The 16,874-nt window shown below is 38.9% G+C and overlaps 1 protein-coding gene across 2 annotated transcripts in view; it reads left to right on the forward strand.

Annotated features, from left to right (window-relative positions):
- Positions 1–2,955, forward strand: part of GRM7 (glutamate metabotropic receptor 7) — an 878,927-nt gene extending 875,972 nt beyond the window's left edge. For both annotated transcript variants that reach the window (XM_032289679.1, XM_032289680.1), the window contains one exon: positions 1,785–2,955. Coding sequence is in view for 1 of the 2 variants with exons in the window: in XM_032289680.1 (XP_032145571.1) it covers positions 1,785–1,834 (50 nt within the window). In the remaining variant the exon portion in view is untranslated. The remainder of the gene's footprint in view (positions 1–1,784) is intronic.
- Positions 2,956–16,874: the final 13,919 nt, after the last annotated feature.

The raw sequence follows: 16,874 nt of genomic DNA on the forward strand, positions 1-16,874 counted from the left end.
TATTTTCTAACCTACTTATTCTTTTGGTAAAAACTCTTCCTGAGTAATTAGCATTTTATAGTAACCAATTTAAGGAAATTCATTTTTGTTTTCACTAGACAGTTACGCTATAGAAAACAGTCTTAATTAATCACACAATAAAGGTGGTATCAGATATTTAGGTCAGCTTCTGGGTTTTCGTTTTTCCCCCATTTTGTCCTAAGGATAATTAGTGTGTTGGCATTTGACAAGGCATGCTGTGACTATTACTTGCAACTGTCAGCTGAGGTCTTCTAGCTATGACACTGAAAATAAGATTGAGTCAAGAAACGTCTCTTGAAAGTTTTCCTCCTTGTGTCCAAACCAAGCATATTAATGAAGACAACACTGCGACAATGGGAAACTTCTTGGAAGATTTGTGCATTATTGAGGCCATGTGTTTATCAAATGAGGACATATAGTGACTCCATTCTCATAACCAGATTTTCCAGGAGGCACTGAATTTCATTAGATTCTATTCTTATTCACCTTTTTTTATGTTTTAGTTCATAAATACAGTATGGTTTAATAAAGAAATGAGTTTCAAATAAAAATAAGCCTTTAAGTCAAAGTTTGTCAGAGTCCCAATTTTTAATCCAGAAAGGATTAGACTTGTTGTATAATGTAAAATATCCTGTGTAATATTTACAAGCATGTAAGCATCTGCAACATACTACTTGTATTATTCAAAGTTCAAATACAAACTCTCTCTTAGTATGTTAATATGGCTTCTCAGTTCCTCCAAAAATGTCTATGAATCTTTACTTAGGAGTTCTTGAAGAGCTCTTGACATTTGTCTGTCTTGAGTTAACAGTTCTATTTAGAACCTAACAACAGTAAGCAAAATAAGCCCTCAGTAAATGCTACATGAAAGTTACTTTGTGCCCAACAGAAACTGATGCAAAACTATTAAGATTTAATGAGTAAAGAATGCAACTGTATTACTTGGTATTGAGGACTAGAACCTGAAGCAAAGGCACACTTTGGGATCCTGGTGTCTTTGTTTCCAGCATGAGGACATGAAATCTGCTGTGCTCGTTGGCTGGTCATCAGTGTCTAGCCCTGTGGCTGCCATACGGTAGACACATACTTACTACATGAGTGAGTGGGTGAAGGTGAGTCCTAAAACCATGGTACCAAGTGGAAAAATAATTTCTACATTTAAGGAAAACAAATGTAGAGTGTGCATGTGTCAGACACCTGACAGGTTAAAGTGAGCTTTACATCTTAATGGAAATAGTTCTGCAAATGACCATTTACAAGTTACTGATAACACTATGCAAGTCCATATGTAGTGATTTGATTGTGTGAATCAGCACTGAAGGAGGCACTCTGACCTCATCTGAATTCAACCTCAATTAATTTCAGTGACCCAGGACAGAACTTTTCCAAGCAAAGTCCATTTATTATGAAAAGGTCTGTGAGAAGATCACACAAGAAATATACCACAATGTGAGTGAACCCTTTAAGTTAAGGGTTGGTTGATTAGAAAGCATAACAAACACTGACAAATTTACTTACAGAGTATAAAGAGGGAAGTTGGAGACAGCTCAGAAAAGAGAAGGCAGAAGATTTGAGTATCACTGGGAACTGCAGATTTTGGTGGCCAAAGCCATAGAGTCAGAGGAATCCAAGGTTATGTGTGTGTTCTTCAGAGCTGTATCACCCCACTTGACTTTGCACCTTAAGTGAAAAGTTCTCATTCTATTTCGACCTTTGCAAACAGGGTTATTACAGCAACCGACACTTTCTAATTTTTCTTTCAGGCCCTGCTGCAAAAAAGAAGTATGTCAGTTATAATAACCTGGTTATCTAACCTGTTCCATCCCATGGAACTATGGAGGAGGAAGACCCTCAGTTATTTTGTCACCCAACCTGGCATAGGACTCTTTGGACCTACCCGCTTCCCATCACCGGAGGAGCTTCCCCGGCCGGGAGACCAATGTTAGAGGATCCAAGTGACCTAAACAGCTGCTTTATGAAATATCCTTACTTTATCTTGGCTTAATAAGTCACTGACATCAGCACTGCCAACTCGGCTGCAATTTTGGACCTTCCCTACCAAAGGGAATGCTGAAACTTAAGTCCCACCCCGGCTCTTTAGGATGGACTGCTGAGAGCCACAGGACCGTTTTGGGGCTGACCTGTCTTACTACGTATGTACTTCTAGGTTGCAAGGTTTTGAAATTTTCTGTACAGTTTGTGAGGACTTTTGCACTTTGCCATCTGATGTTGTACCTCGGTTCACTGTTTGTTTTCGAATGCCTTGTTTTCATAGAGCCCTATTCTCTCAGACAATGGAATATTTGGAAAAATTTTAAAACAAAATTTTAAAGAGATCTTGGCAGACTAAAAAACCGTACATCTGTACATGACTGTATAATTATGATTATAGTACCACTGCACATCATGTTATTTTTTTAAGACAAAAAAAGATGTTTAAAGACCAAAAACTGTGCTGAGAAAGTACGCCCTACCTATCTTTGGTATATGATAGGTTACACAAAAGGAAGGTATTGGCTGAACTGAATAGAGGTCTTGATCTTTGGAATGCATGCCAGTAATGTATTTTACAGTACATGTTTATTATGTTCAATATTTGTATTTGTGTTCTCTTTTGTTATTTTAATTAGGGTATATGAATATTTTGCAATAATTTTAATAATTATTAAGCTGTTTGAAGGAAAGAATATGGATTTTTCATGTCTTGAGGTTTTGTTCATGCCCCCTTTGACTGAGCAGTGTGATAAGGACTTAAAAAAAAGCATGTATGTTTTTTACTGTTTGTAATAAGTACTTTCGTTAATCTTGCTGCTTATGTGCCAATTTAGTGGAAAAAAAACAACCCTTGCTGAAAAATTCCCTCTTTCCATTCTCTTTCAATTCTGTGATATTGTCCAAGAATGTATCAATAAAACACTTTGGTTAACTTTTTTATTTTCTGCAATAAATATTTTTAGTTGTTTTTCCCCTTTTAGTCACAGTTTATTTCATAAAGTCCTAAGTTAGAGAGCCATATGGACAGCCCAACTTTTTAAAGTAACATGATTTAGCTCCTAACTACAGCCATTTCTAAAAGATACATTAAAAACCCAGAGGTGCTATTTTGTCTCACAGAAAAAGAACTATCACAATGTCCATGTAATTTTTTTTCTTCATAATTGAAGTTAAAACCCGGTAACTCTCAGATGTTTACTCAGCATGTTATCAAAAACACCAGAAGTTTAGGTAAGGGAAGAGGAAAACGAAGAGAAAATATTAGCTTAAGCAAATAACAGTCTGGGGGCAAGTGAGTGAAAAGATAAATATTTCTGCAAAATTTATCTGAAGGATATAAGTAAATAGAGATAGCTACTATGTTGCCTCTGTCTGTATTTGCAAACAAATATGGTGGCAATGTTTTCAGTGGTGAGATTAAGACTCGGGATTCTCAAAACTCAACTGCAGAAAGTATCCTCAGAATGAATCCATAGCACCTTGGGCATCAGGAACTCAGAAGATTGTCTATTTTCAGGGGAACATTGGTTCCCAGTACTCAGGACTGAGTCCCAAACAGTAAAATGTATTTAAAGGTTCTATGGTGGATCTAACTGTGACTTATTTTCCACTGCGACTAATAAAACTCATACTGGCTTCTCATCTTTGGCATCTGCCAAACTCTTCCTACTGTTCCATGGCTCTCACAGCCCAAGTGCTTAGAGACACTAGAAATTCTTTCTTTTCAATATCATACTAAAGAAAATCAAGTGTATTTTCCCTGCTCCTTAAATACCCCTCAATGAATAGGCCATGGGAAAATAGAAATCAAAGTAAAAATGAGTTTTGGGTGATCCACATTTCCAAGTCATAAGGCCAAAGTGGTATAAAATCTGGCTCTTCTTCCTGCCAGCTTTCCTTGGAGAAGTTACATAAACATTCTGAATTCTCCATTTCCTCAGGCAGATGACAGGTTAATCATGCTACCTGTCTCATAATACTATGAGGGCTAAGAGAAAATCCATGCGTAGGACTTAACAACAGCGCCTGGCAAATGGTTAACTCTCCATACATGTTAGCTGTTATGACTTCCCCACCTATGACCACGAGTATTAACATCATCATGGTTGCTACATTTTGTTTTAAAAATAAAACCAAGTATGCTATACTTCGCATTCCACACATGGAAACAGAATCTAAAAGAGTACATGAGTAAGCCAGGCTGTGTTGCGGCATGTGGTAGAAATCATTTCCTTCAAAAAGAAATTACCTAAGAGTCTTTCCCAAATACTCAAATGTGCAACCACACATTGAGGGGCATAGCAAAGCAATTCCATTTAAAATTGGAAAGTGCTACTTTCAAAGACCTTTGCTTTTCCTCTGGGTTCCAAAGGGCGAATTGAGATAATGATTTTGATAGTGACAATAATAAAAATTAAAACTTCTGCAGCACTGTAAGGAATTGTTATTTATATGTATAATATACTTTAGATACTTCATGCATATACATATATTACAATGTATACCCTACATATCAATTTTTTTAGTCCTTAAAATGCAGTTCCAATCATCTTCCACAACACTAATCCCCAGCCCAGTAGTTAAGGTGTTCTGTAGCCATAGAACAGATCGCTTGGGTAACATTAATAATACCAGGCAGTATAATGAATGCCCACTCCCCTCAGGTACACAGGTGTCCTTACACTTCAACTACACCAAGTATACCCTACCTCAGAGTCTTGTTGACATTTCATGATTCTCTTGGCTAACACCCCACCCCCCAAATGTCTGCATGATTCAATATCCTCATTTATTTCTTGTTTCTGCTTAATCATCATGCCTAAGGTCTTTTCAGACCATATCCAAAAGTACAGTCCTCCACCCAGCTTCATTTTTCTTTACAACGCTTATGATTAACATGCTTGAACCCATTAACCTGCTTCATTTTTTTTTACAACTCTTATGATTACCTTACTTTTCAGATTTGCTTTCTTGTTTTAATCAGTCCCTTTCTGCAGTATTCACCAGAAAATTAGATATTCTGTTTTGCTCTCATAATATCCTAGCACTTATAACAATGCTTGACAAGTGTTAGGAGCAGAAGGTATCTGAATCACCTGCAGTTAATTCATACATGTCTGCAGCTACCTCAATTCTTCCTTCCTCAGAATAAAGAATTCGACCAAGGGGCATGAGGTAGAGAAAGAGATCAAGGCAAAAGCAGAAATGGAGATTTACTTTAAAAAATCTTTAGAGCAGGAAAGAAAGGAAAGTACCCTTGGAAGAAGGTACCGAGAAGGCCAAGTGCAGCATTTAACCTTGATCCTAGGACTTTATAGGCTGGCCCACTCCCAGTGTCTTGAGCCCCTTTCCCATAATTCTTCCCTTAGAGTGGGCTGACTGGATGCACAATGCCCTCCTCACCCTTGGGAAGTGAGCATGTGCACTGTGTGAGGAAGTTTTATGCATGCCCTTTAGAGGCTTTCTTCCCTTTTCTGGTGGAGTGCCCTCAGAAGGTTATACTCTACCATTTTGTCATTTAATGTGCATGCCAGGGAAGTTGCCTCTCCATGGTGTCTGCATTTAATTAACACTTTATTGTGACAGCTGTGGACCATCAGGAGATAGTCTTTCCCTGGTACTGGCTACCAAATTATCATTTTTAGAGAGGCAACATAACTATTGAATCATCACCTGATAATTGCCTGACTTTCCTGGTTGGTGGGGGAAAGCACTCTCCTACCCTCCCTCCCCCACTCCACCCAGCCCATGCCTGTCTAACTACCTGTAACACAAGTAGTAGGCATTCCATAAATATTTGCAAGTAAATCAGTGCAAGCAAGAATGAACAGATGAAGTGAAAGAGCTCAAGAATACTGAAGAAAGGCTGAGGGAGCCTGTGCTGCCAAACAGTTTTAGCCAGCCCCACATCAAGAAGAACTAGATTTGCGACTCTTAGGGGAAACAAGACTCAGATAACAAAGAGGAAAAGAAAGAAAAGGCATGCACATTTTACACTCAGCCTCAGCAGTAAGGAAGAAGCTACAGCTGTTAGATGGGGTTTCCTTTCATGGGAAAATGAACCAGGGGTCTTGAGAAATAAAGTGGGAACTTGAGAGATATTCTGAATCACAAACACTGTCATCTGAAGAAGGAAGGGAAAAGACAGGAAGGTGTTACAGTAGGAAGGCACTGGATTCAGGATCAGAATGCCTGCCTTAGAGCACTAAGCTCCACTACCTACAAGCTCTGCAATATCAGTTAATCCATGCACCCCTGGGATTCTCTGTATATTCACCTCTACAACGGCAGTAGGACATGAATTCAAGTACTTTTATTAACCAGCTGACTCTATGTGGACTTGCTCCAGAATGCTAGCTTTGCTTTTAATGTGTGCTAATGAAGACTGAACATAATAAGGTAAAGCATGTTGGAGGCAGAAGCTGGAGTCCCATGTAGCGAGAAGAGTCACTCTATTGCTATGAACACAGTTAAGGCAGCCTAAGGTATCCATCAGTGCATTTGGCAGCCACACAAACAAAACAACCAGGCTCCAATGAACTAAAATCCCATATACCCTCTGCCAATTGCTACTGCCATTATCATTCCCCATTTCACATTTTTTTCTCTATAATTTATCCTTTTGTAAAATTTGCTTTATCATACCTTGTCACAATGTCTGTTTAGATCCTAAAGAGCATATCCATTCTCTATTTTTCCTACCTCTGTTCTAGCGATAAATCTGCCTTGCCAATCATCAGCTAAGGTACAGGGATAACATGCTGGAAGATGATGGTGCCTAGAACAGGGTCCCAGAAGCTTCTACCAGAAACCAGTAGAAACCAGTGACTTTGGTGCATTCATCATCATTACACAAGTATAGGTTTAGTTATTTTGGCATTTACAATACCCAAAACACTACGGGAAAAAAAACAGTCTATTTCTTTTGCACATAATAATAGTGAAACTCACCAATACGAGGGGCATCTATCATGCATTATGAAAATGAAGACACTGTATCTACATTTCTCTGACTTTCCATCACAAAAGAGAATAAATCAGACCAACAATATTATCAATTAACCTTGAAAAGCTCAAGGCTCCCTTCTTTTCTCTCCAAGCGTTCACAGAATAATCTGCCTGATACTCTTCACTGGAATCTGGCCAGAGAATAAAATCAAGTTCACACATTATTCCCAAGGATTTTTCCCCTTTGAAGTCTTGTACCCACCTCCAGACTGAGAAAAGCTCCCATTCTCCAAGACTTCTCAAGGGAAGAGGACAGGGTGTATCCCATGGCATACAGGGCAAACTTATCTTCATACTCACAAACTTACTCATGCCTGAAATCACAAATTGGTTGCTGCCTCTGAATTTTACCCAGTGCATTTATTTCGTTTGCATATTGTTAGGCTATCTGGTAATGTGAGTAATGGCCAAAGAGCTGCAGGCAACTCCAATAACTAAGTCAGTTGTACAGAGCACCCAATTCTCTCATTCATGCACTCTACCTGGTACTTGCCTTTATTTGACCTTCAACCTTCACTGCTTTGTGACTTATTCACCACTGAGTTTGTCTTTCCTTTTCCTGTCTAGTACCTTTCCTCTTTAAAAGATGTCAGTAAATCAATAAAGAGAAGGCGGAGGGAAAATACAAATTCTAATCTCTTCCCTATAAATTTTATCATATACAAATGCTTTTCAAACTTTAATATGTCTGTGAATCACCTGGAGATTGAGGTAAAAATGCAGATTCTGATGCAACAAGAAGGACCCAGGATTTTCCATTTTTAATAAGCTCCCTGGAGATGTTCACATTGCTTCTTCCTGAACTACAGTTTGGCTTTTTCCCTGGTTTGTACATTTGATTCACGTTGAGGCTTTAAAATATAGCTATGGTTAGACATTACTTCAAAGAATCCGTTTTAGTTGGTCTGGGATAAGGTCTGGACATTTTATTCTTCACAAGTTTCCCAGGTGATTTTAATGTGTTGAGGGATGAGGATTAGTATTCCAAACTAGTGGGTCTCAAACTTCGGTGAGCATTAACATTTCCTGGAGGATTTATAATAACACAGTGCTGGTCCCATTCCCAGAGTTTGACTCAATTGGTCTGGGATGGGGCTGATAATTTACATTCCTAACAATCTCCCAGATGATGGTGATGCTGCTTGTGGTCCATAGACCATACTTTAGTAAAATCCAAGCTACCAAACTGCTCTTTCAACATCTACTTTGCACACAACGTTAAAACAATCAAGCAAAAAAATAAAACTAAAACCCAGACCTAATATTTTCATTGACTCAAACACATCTTGCAAACCTTCACTCCTAGATTTTAAGCTTCCCGACACTACCGTTGTAGTCTCTTGTCAGTGTTTTACAGGAATCTGCATTTATCCCCTCCCAGATTTTGTAGAATGTGGTTCAAACGTGGCTCCATGGAAAGATTGCTGTGTATCCACATTTATCTCTTTAAATCCTTTCTCTGTTCCTATTCCCTGGGGTCATAACTAGAAATTTAGAATTCTGCTCCTAAGTGCCTTCTCTTTCCCTTGGGTCTGCCATCTTCCTGCTTCTGGTCTCAGGTTCATTGCCACAGTTATTTTTGCCTTTTTGAAATCTGTCTCTCCAAAGCATCACTTGTCCATTTGGCTACGACCAGGCCACTACCCCCTGGCTATGGAGCTCTGAAGACACTGGTCTTTTCCTCCAAGATTCCTCCTCACTAGGCCCTCCTTGCTGGCTTAAATGAAATTCAGAAAAAGCAATTATTTTCTCTTTCATTCCTGAAGACACAGCAGTTACATAAGAAACAAAATCCCCTGCCATAGAGCAGCTGGCATCCTAAGGATATGGTCAGCATTTCTCAGATTATCCACTTTAATCCAGAGGTGACTATTGCAAGATGCAAAATCAGATCCACTGAAAAACATTCCAACTCAGAGCTGTACTTTCCTTACTGTATTTCTCCTGTTTCTCTACTGTGCCCTCACTTCTATTTAGAAAACTTGGATGTGCCAATGCTTTGTTTGCTATTACTTTATGCTTTAGCCCACCATCCTGAGGGCTCCAAAGAGACATGAAGACCCAAGCAAGCAGATCCCCAGCTGTCCACACACCTGGCCCCATAGTGGATAAATTGCTTTGTCTCTCAACCGCAGGAAACTATTCACTATGAGAAAGAGAACTAGTGTTTTCCTAGGCAGCAATTATCCTAACTTTTAGTCAGCCAGCCAGCTAGCAGCATCCATTGTTGGTGTAATTGGCATCTTTTTTTTAACCTTCTTCTAACAAACAGGGCTCTCCTGCAAAATCTGCATCTGGCTACTGAGCTGAATAATGACTGAGTACATCTTAGTAACTGCCATCCTCCTAGTGAATATTTACAACTAAGTAAAACTGGGTCAGGCAACTCAGACTGGTCTCTGAGCCAATGAGGCGGAGCTGCCCTTGGAACTACCCAGACATTTGGTTCATAGAGACAGCATAGAGACTAATGTACTCAGCATTGTGCCGAACAATTCATATCTATAACTCCATTTAAACCCAAAAGAAAACAGCTCTATTTGGGGACTATTTTATTCTAATTTTAATAAAAGGACAAAGTGGCATAATAATTTTCATAAAGTCACACAGTTGAAAAATTTGCAAAACTGGGATTTGAATTCATATTTCACTGGCCCAGAACTCTATATTATCACTAAATTAGAATGCCCAGAACATAATTTCTTACTTGCCCAAGAATAGCAATCACAATCAACATATATAAAGTAATAAACCTATAACTGGAATGAAATAAGACTTTTTTTTTTTTTACAAGAGAAGTGTATGTGTGGACAGAACATAATAACGATTGTAATAAGACTGACTATTAAACAGCACTGAAAGTGATTCAGAAGAATGAATGTTATAGAGAAATGCTCACACAGTTGTTTTCAAGATAATCTCAACCACATAAATGCACATATGTATGCCAAGAAGAAGCTTGAAAGAAATACACAAAATGGTTTGTGCAATTTTGAATTATTATTTACTCAATTTTATCCCTGTCCTTTTCATTTCCTTTGCAATAAGCACGTGCTATATTTATGCTCAGAGGAAAAAGTTAGTTTTAGAACCATTCAATGATTTTTGCTAAAATGGCAAATAGCACACAAAGGATGCTGGCTCCCAACTCAAAGTCATCTCTGGACACAAACTTGAGAGCAGCTGTTCTGAACCCTGCAGCTACAATCACATTGCCTGAGGGCTTTTGAAAAACACTGATGCAAAGGCTTCATGCCAGACAAACTAAAGCAGAAATTTGGTGGGAAGACCTGGGCATTAATATATATTTATATGTCCCCAGAGCATATTCTTGAGATAAACATGGTTACCAGGGACTAAAAATTGCATGGACACTGCAGATTATGAACAAGAGCCACTCCCACCCAGCAGAGTTCTAGCTCTTACCTGTTCCCAGCATATACTGCCAGAAAGGCCAAAACCCCCAGTGGGCAAGAATGAGATCCAGAGATTTACTTATACACACGAATGTCTGTTATATGACAGAAATTTCAGAAAGCACTTAATCATGTGAAAAAAAATTTGAAATTCTTGCTCTTATAATACTCAAAATCAATTCCAGACGGACTGAGAATAAAAATGTCAAAAGAGAAACAAAAAGCCTTTCATAAAAAATTTGGGGATGTAGCTTCCTGACACTGAATATAGGGAATGGTTCCCTTGAAAAGATATAAAGAGAGCTAACCATAAAAGGAACAGTTGGAAATTTTGATTACAGTAAAATCAAGGCTACGGTTCATCAAAAAATACTTTGAAGAAGGTAGAAATAAAGATACAACCCATGAGAAGATGATATGGTTTGGCTACGCCACCACCCAAATCTCATCTTGAGTTGTAATCCTCATATTCCCCATGTGTCAAGGGAGGAACCCGGTGGGAGGAGATTGGATCATGAGGGTGGTTCCCCTATGCTGTTCTCGTGACAGTGAGTGAGTTCTCATGAGATCTAATGATATCTTTTTAAATATATATTTTATTGCACTTTAGGTTCTGGGGTACATGTGAAGAACATGCAGGATTATTGTATAGGTACATACATGGCAATGTGGTTTGCTGCCTCCATCCCCATCACCTATATCTGGCATTTCTCCCCACATTATCCCTCCCCAACTCCCTACCCACCACTGTCCCTCCCCTAGTCCCCTGTGACAGACCTCAGTGTGTGATGCCCCCCTCCCTGTGTCCATGTGTTCTCATTGTTCAACACCCACCTATGAGTGAGAACATGTGGTATTTGATTTTCTGCTCTTGTATCAGTTTGCTGAGAATGATGGTTTCCAGGATCATCCATGTCCTTACAAATGACACGAACTCATCATTTCTTTATGGCTGCATAGTATTCTATGGTGTATATGTGCCACATTTTCGCTGTCAAGTCTATCATCAATGGGTATTTGGGTTGGTTCCAAGTCTTTGCTATGGGAAACAGTGCCGCAATGAACATACGTGTGCATGTGTCTTTATAATAGAACGATTTATAATCCTTTGGATATGTACCCAGTAATGGGATTGCTGGGTCAAATGGAATTTGTATTTCTAGGTCCTGGAGGAATTGCCACACTGCCTTTCACACTGGTTGAACTAATTTACACTTCCACCAACAGTGTAAAAGTGTTCCTATTTCTCCACATCCTCTCCAGTATCTGTTGTCTCCAGATTTAATGATCACCGTTCTAACTGGCGTGAGATGGTATATAAATATAGTTTTGATTTGCATTTCTATAATGACCAGTGATGATGAACTTTTTTTCATATATTTGTTGGCCTCACAGATGTCTTCTTTTGAAAAGTGTCTGTTCATATCCTTCACCCACTTTTGAATGGGCTTTTTTTTTTTTCTTGTAAATATGTTTTAGTTCTTTGTAGATACTGGATATAAGTCCTTTGTCAGATGGGTAGATTGCAATAATTTTTTCCCATTCTGTTGGATGCCAGTTGACTCTAATGATTGTTTCTTTTGCTGTTCAGAAGGTCTGGAGTTTAATTAGACCTGATTTGTCTGTTTTGGCTTTTGTTGTCAAGGCTTTTGTTGTTTTAGTCATGAAGTCCTTGCCTATGCCCATGTGCTGAATGGTTTTGCCTAGGTTTTCTTCTATGGTTTTTATGGTGTTAGGTCTTATGTTTAAGTATTTAATCCATCTGGAGTTAATTTTAGTGTAAGGTGTCAGGAAGGGGTCCAGTTTCTGCTTTCTGCACGTGGCTAGCCAGTTTTCCCAACACCATTTATTAAACACGGAATCCTTTCCCTATTGCTTGTTTTTGTCAAGTTTGTCAAAGATCAGATGGTTGTAGATGTGTAGTATTGCCTCCAAGGACTCTGTTCTGTTCCACTGGTCTGTATGTCTGTTTTGGTACCAGTATCATGCTGTTTTGATTACTGTAGGCTTGTAGTATAGTTTGAAGTCAGGTATTGTGATGCCTCCAGCTTTGTTCTTTTTGCTTAGAATCGACATGGCTATATGGGCTCTCTTTTGGTTCCATATGAAGTTTAAGGTGCTTTTTTTCCAGTTCTGTGAAGGAGGTCATAGATAGCTTGATGGGGATAGCATTGAATCTGTAAATTACTTTGGGCAGTACAGCCATTTTCATAATGATTCTTCCTAACCATGAGCATGGAATGTTTTTCATCTGTTTGTGTCCTCTCTTATTTCGTTGAGCAGTAGTTTGCAGTTCTCCTTGAAGAAGTCCTATACGTCCTTTGTTAGTTGTATTCCTAGGTATTTTATTCTCTTTGTAGCAATTGTGAATGGCAGTCCATTCTTGTTTTGGCTCTCTTTAAGTCTGTTATTGGTGTATAGGAATGCTTGAGATTTTTGCATTGATTTTGTATCCTGAAACTTTGCTGAAGTTGCTTATCAGTTTCAGGAGGTTTGGGGCTGAGACAATGGGATCTTCTAAATATACAATCACGTTGTCTGCAAATAGAAATAATTTGACTTGCTCCTTTCATAATTGAATACGCTTTATTTCTTTTTCTTGCCTGACCGTGCTGGCTAGAATTTCCAATACTATATTGAATAGGAGTGGTGAGAGATGGCATCCTTGTCTGGTGCCAGATTTCAAAAGGAATGCTTCCAATTTTTGACCATTCAATATGATACTGGCTGTAGGTTTGTATTAAACAGCTTTGATTGAGATATATTCTGTCAATACCTAGTTTATTGAGAGTTTTTAGCATAAAGGGCTGTTGCATTTTGTTGAAGGCCTTCTCTGCATCAATTGAGATAATCATGTGGTTGTCGTCTTTGGTTCTGCTTATGTGGTGAATTACGTTTATAGACTTCTGTATGTTGAACCAGCCCTGCATCCCTGGGATGAAGTCTACTTGATCATGTTGGATAAGCTTTTTGATGTGCTGTTGCAATCAGTTTGCCAGTATTTTATTGAAGACTTTTGCATCTATGTTCATCATGGATATTGGCCTGAAGTTTTCTTTTCTTGTTGAGTCTTTGCTGGGTTTTGGTATCAGGATGATGTTGGTCTCATAAAACGATTTGGGAAGGATTCCCTATTTTTGGATTGTTTGGAATAGTTTCAGAAGGAGTGGTACCAGCTCCTCTTTGTATGTCTGGTAGAATTTGGCTGTGAACCCATCTGGATCTGGGCTTTATTTGGTTGGTAGATTATTAATTGCTGCCTCAACTTCAGCCCTTGTTATTAGTCTACTCAGGGTTTTGACTTCTTCCTGGTTTAGGCTTGGGAAGATGCAAGTGTCCAGGAATTTATCCATTTCTTCCAGGTTTACTGGTTTATGTGCATAGAGTTGTTTGTAGTAATCTCTGATGGTAGTTTGTATTTCTGTGGAATCGGTGGTGAACTCCCCTTTATCATTTTTTACTACATCTATTTGATTTTTCTCCTTTCCTTTTTATTAATCTGGCTAGTGGTCTACTTTGTTGATCTATTCAAAAAAACAGCTCCTGGGTTTACTGATTTTTTGAAGGGGTTTTTGTGTGTGTGTGTGTGTGTGTGTGTGTGTGTTTCTCTATTTCCTTCATTTCTGTCCTGATCTTTGTTATTTCTTGTCTTCTACTAGCTTTTGAGTTTGTTTTTTTTTTTTTTTTTTTTTTTATCTTGCTCCTCTAGCTCTTTCAATTTTGATGATAGGGTGTCGATTTTAAATCTTTCCTTGTTTCTCATGTGGGCATTTATTGCTATAAATTTTCCTCTAGACACACCTTTAAATGTGTCAAAGAGATTCTGGTACGGTATGTCTTCATTCCCGTTGGTTTCAAAGAACACCTTTATTTCTGCCTTCATTTCATTGTTTATCCAGTCAACATTCATGAGCCAGTTGCTCAGTTTCCATGAAGTTGTGTGGTTCTGAGTTAGTTTCTGAATTTTGAGTTCTCATTTGATTGTACTGTGGTCTGAGAGATGATTTGTTATGATTTCCATTCTTTTGCATTTGCTGAGGAGTGATTTACTTACAATTATGTAGTCAATTTTAGAGTAGGTGTGATGCGGTGCTGTGAATAATGTATATTCTGTGTATTTGGGGTGGAGAGTTCAGTAAATGTCCATTAGTTTTGCTTGGTCCAGGTCTGAGTTCAAGACCTGGATATCTTTGTTAATTTTCTGTCTCATTGATCTGTCTAACATTGACAGTGGAGTGATAAAGTCTCCCATTATCATTGTGTGGGAGTCTAAGTCTCTTTTTTGGTCATTAAGAACTTGCTTTACGTATCTAGGTACTCCTGTATTGGGTGTGTATATATTTAGGATCTTTAGCTCTTCTTGTTGCATTGATCCTTTTACCATTATGTAATGCCCTTCTTTGTCTCTTTTGACCTTTGTTGGTTTAAAGTCTATTTTATCAGAGACTAGGATTGCAACTCCTGCTTTTTTTTCTCTCTCTCCATTTGCTTGGTAAATCTTCCTCCATCCCTTTATTTTGAGCCTATGTGTATCCTTGCATGTGAAATGGGTTTCCTGGATACAGCACACCAATGGATTTTGACATTTTATCCAATTTGCCTATCTGTGTCTTTTGATTGGGGCATTTAGCCCATTTATGTTTAAGGTTAATATTGTTATGTGTGAATTTGATCCTGCCATTTTGATGCTAGCTGGTTGTTTTGCTCATTAGTAGATGTAGTTTCCTCATTGTGTCGATGCTCTTTACCATTTGGTACGATTTTGGAATGGTTAGTACTGGTTGTTCCTTCTATGTTTAGTGCTCTTTCAGGAGCTCTTGTAAGGCAGGCCTGGTGGTGATAAAATCTCTGAGCAATTGCTTGTTCATAAACGATTTTATTTGTCCTTTGCTTATAAAGCTTAGTTTGACTGGATATGAAATTCTAGGTTGAACGTACTTTTCTTTAAGGATGTTGAATATTGGCTCCCAATTCTTCTGGCTTGTAGGATTTCTGCTGAGAGATCCGCAGTGAGTATGATGGACTTCCCTTTGTGGGTAACCCGACCTTTCTCTCTGGCTGCCCTTAGCATTTTTTCCTTCATTTCAACCCTGGTGAATCTGACAATTATGTGCCTTGGGTTTGCCCTTCTTGAGGAATATCTTTGTGGTGTTCTCTGTATTTCCTGGACTGGAATATTGGCCTGCCTTGCTAGGTTGGGGAAGTTCTCCTGGATAATATTCTGAAGAGTGTTTTTCAGTTTGGATTCATTCTCTCCGTCACATTCAGGTGCACCCATCAAATGTAGATTAGCTCTTTTCACATAATCCCATATTTCTTGGAGGCTTTGTTCATTTCTTTTTACTTTTTTTCTCTAATCTTGCCTTCTCATTTTATTTCGTTGAGTTGATCTTCAACCTCTGAAATCCTTTCTTCTGCTTGGTCGATTCAGCTGTTGAAACTTGGGTATGCTTTGTGAAGTTCTTGTGTTTTTCAGCTCCATCAATTCATTTATATTCCTCTCTAAGCATTTCGTCAAATCTTTTTTCAAGGTTATTAGTTTCTTTGCATTGGGTTAGAACATGTTCTTTCAGTTCAGAGAAGTTTGTTATTACCCACCTTCTGAAGCCTGTTTCTGTCAATTCATCACACTCATTCTCCAACCAGCCTTGTTCCCTTGGCTGGTGAGGAGCTGTGATCTTTTGGAGGATGTGAGGTGTTCTGGTTTTGAGCATTTTCATCCTTTTTGCACTGGTTTCTTCCCATCTTTGTGGATTTATCTACCTGTGGTCTTTGTAGTTGGTGACTTTCAGATGGGGTCTCTGAGTGGACATCCTTTTTGTTGATGATGAAGTTATTCCTCTCTGTTTCTTAGTTTTCCTTCTAACAGACAGGCCCCTCTGCTGTAGGACTGCTGGAGGTCCACTCCAGACTGTCCTTGTCTGGAGATCACCTGCAGTAGCTGCAGAACAGTAAAGGTTGCTTCCAGTTTCTTCTTCAGTTATCTTTGTCCCAGAAGGATAACCACCAGATGTCAGCCTGAGCTATCCTTTATGAGGTGTCTCTTTGGATATACAGGGGTTGGAGAGCTGCTTGAGAGGACAGTCTGTCCCTTATAGGAGCTCAAGTGCTGAGCTGTGAGCTCCATTGTTCTGTTCAGAGCTGCTGGGCAGGTATGTTTAAGTCTGCTTCAGCAGAACCCATAACCACCTTTTTTATTCCCAGGCACTCTGTCCCGGGATGGTGGGGCTTTATTTAAAAGTTCCTGACATGCTGTTGCCTTTTTTCAGAGATGCCCTGCCCAGTGAGGAGGTAGCCTAGTCACAGTCTGCCAGCAGAGGCATTGCTGAGCTACCATGGGCTCTGCCCAGATGCTGTGTGAACTTCCTTGCACTTTTGTTTGTAAAGGTATAGTTAGAACTGCCTCAGTAATGGTGGACTGTCTCTGTAATGATG

This window comes from Sapajus apella, unplaced genomic scaffold (genome assembly GCF_009761245.1).
Source record: "Sapajus apella isolate SASKATOON/1434 unplaced genomic scaffold, GSC_monkey_1.0 scaffold23, whole genome shotgun sequence".
In the NCBI taxonomy this organism is placed as follows: domain Eukaryota; kingdom Metazoa; phylum Chordata; class Mammalia; order Primates; family Cebidae; genus Sapajus; species Sapajus apella.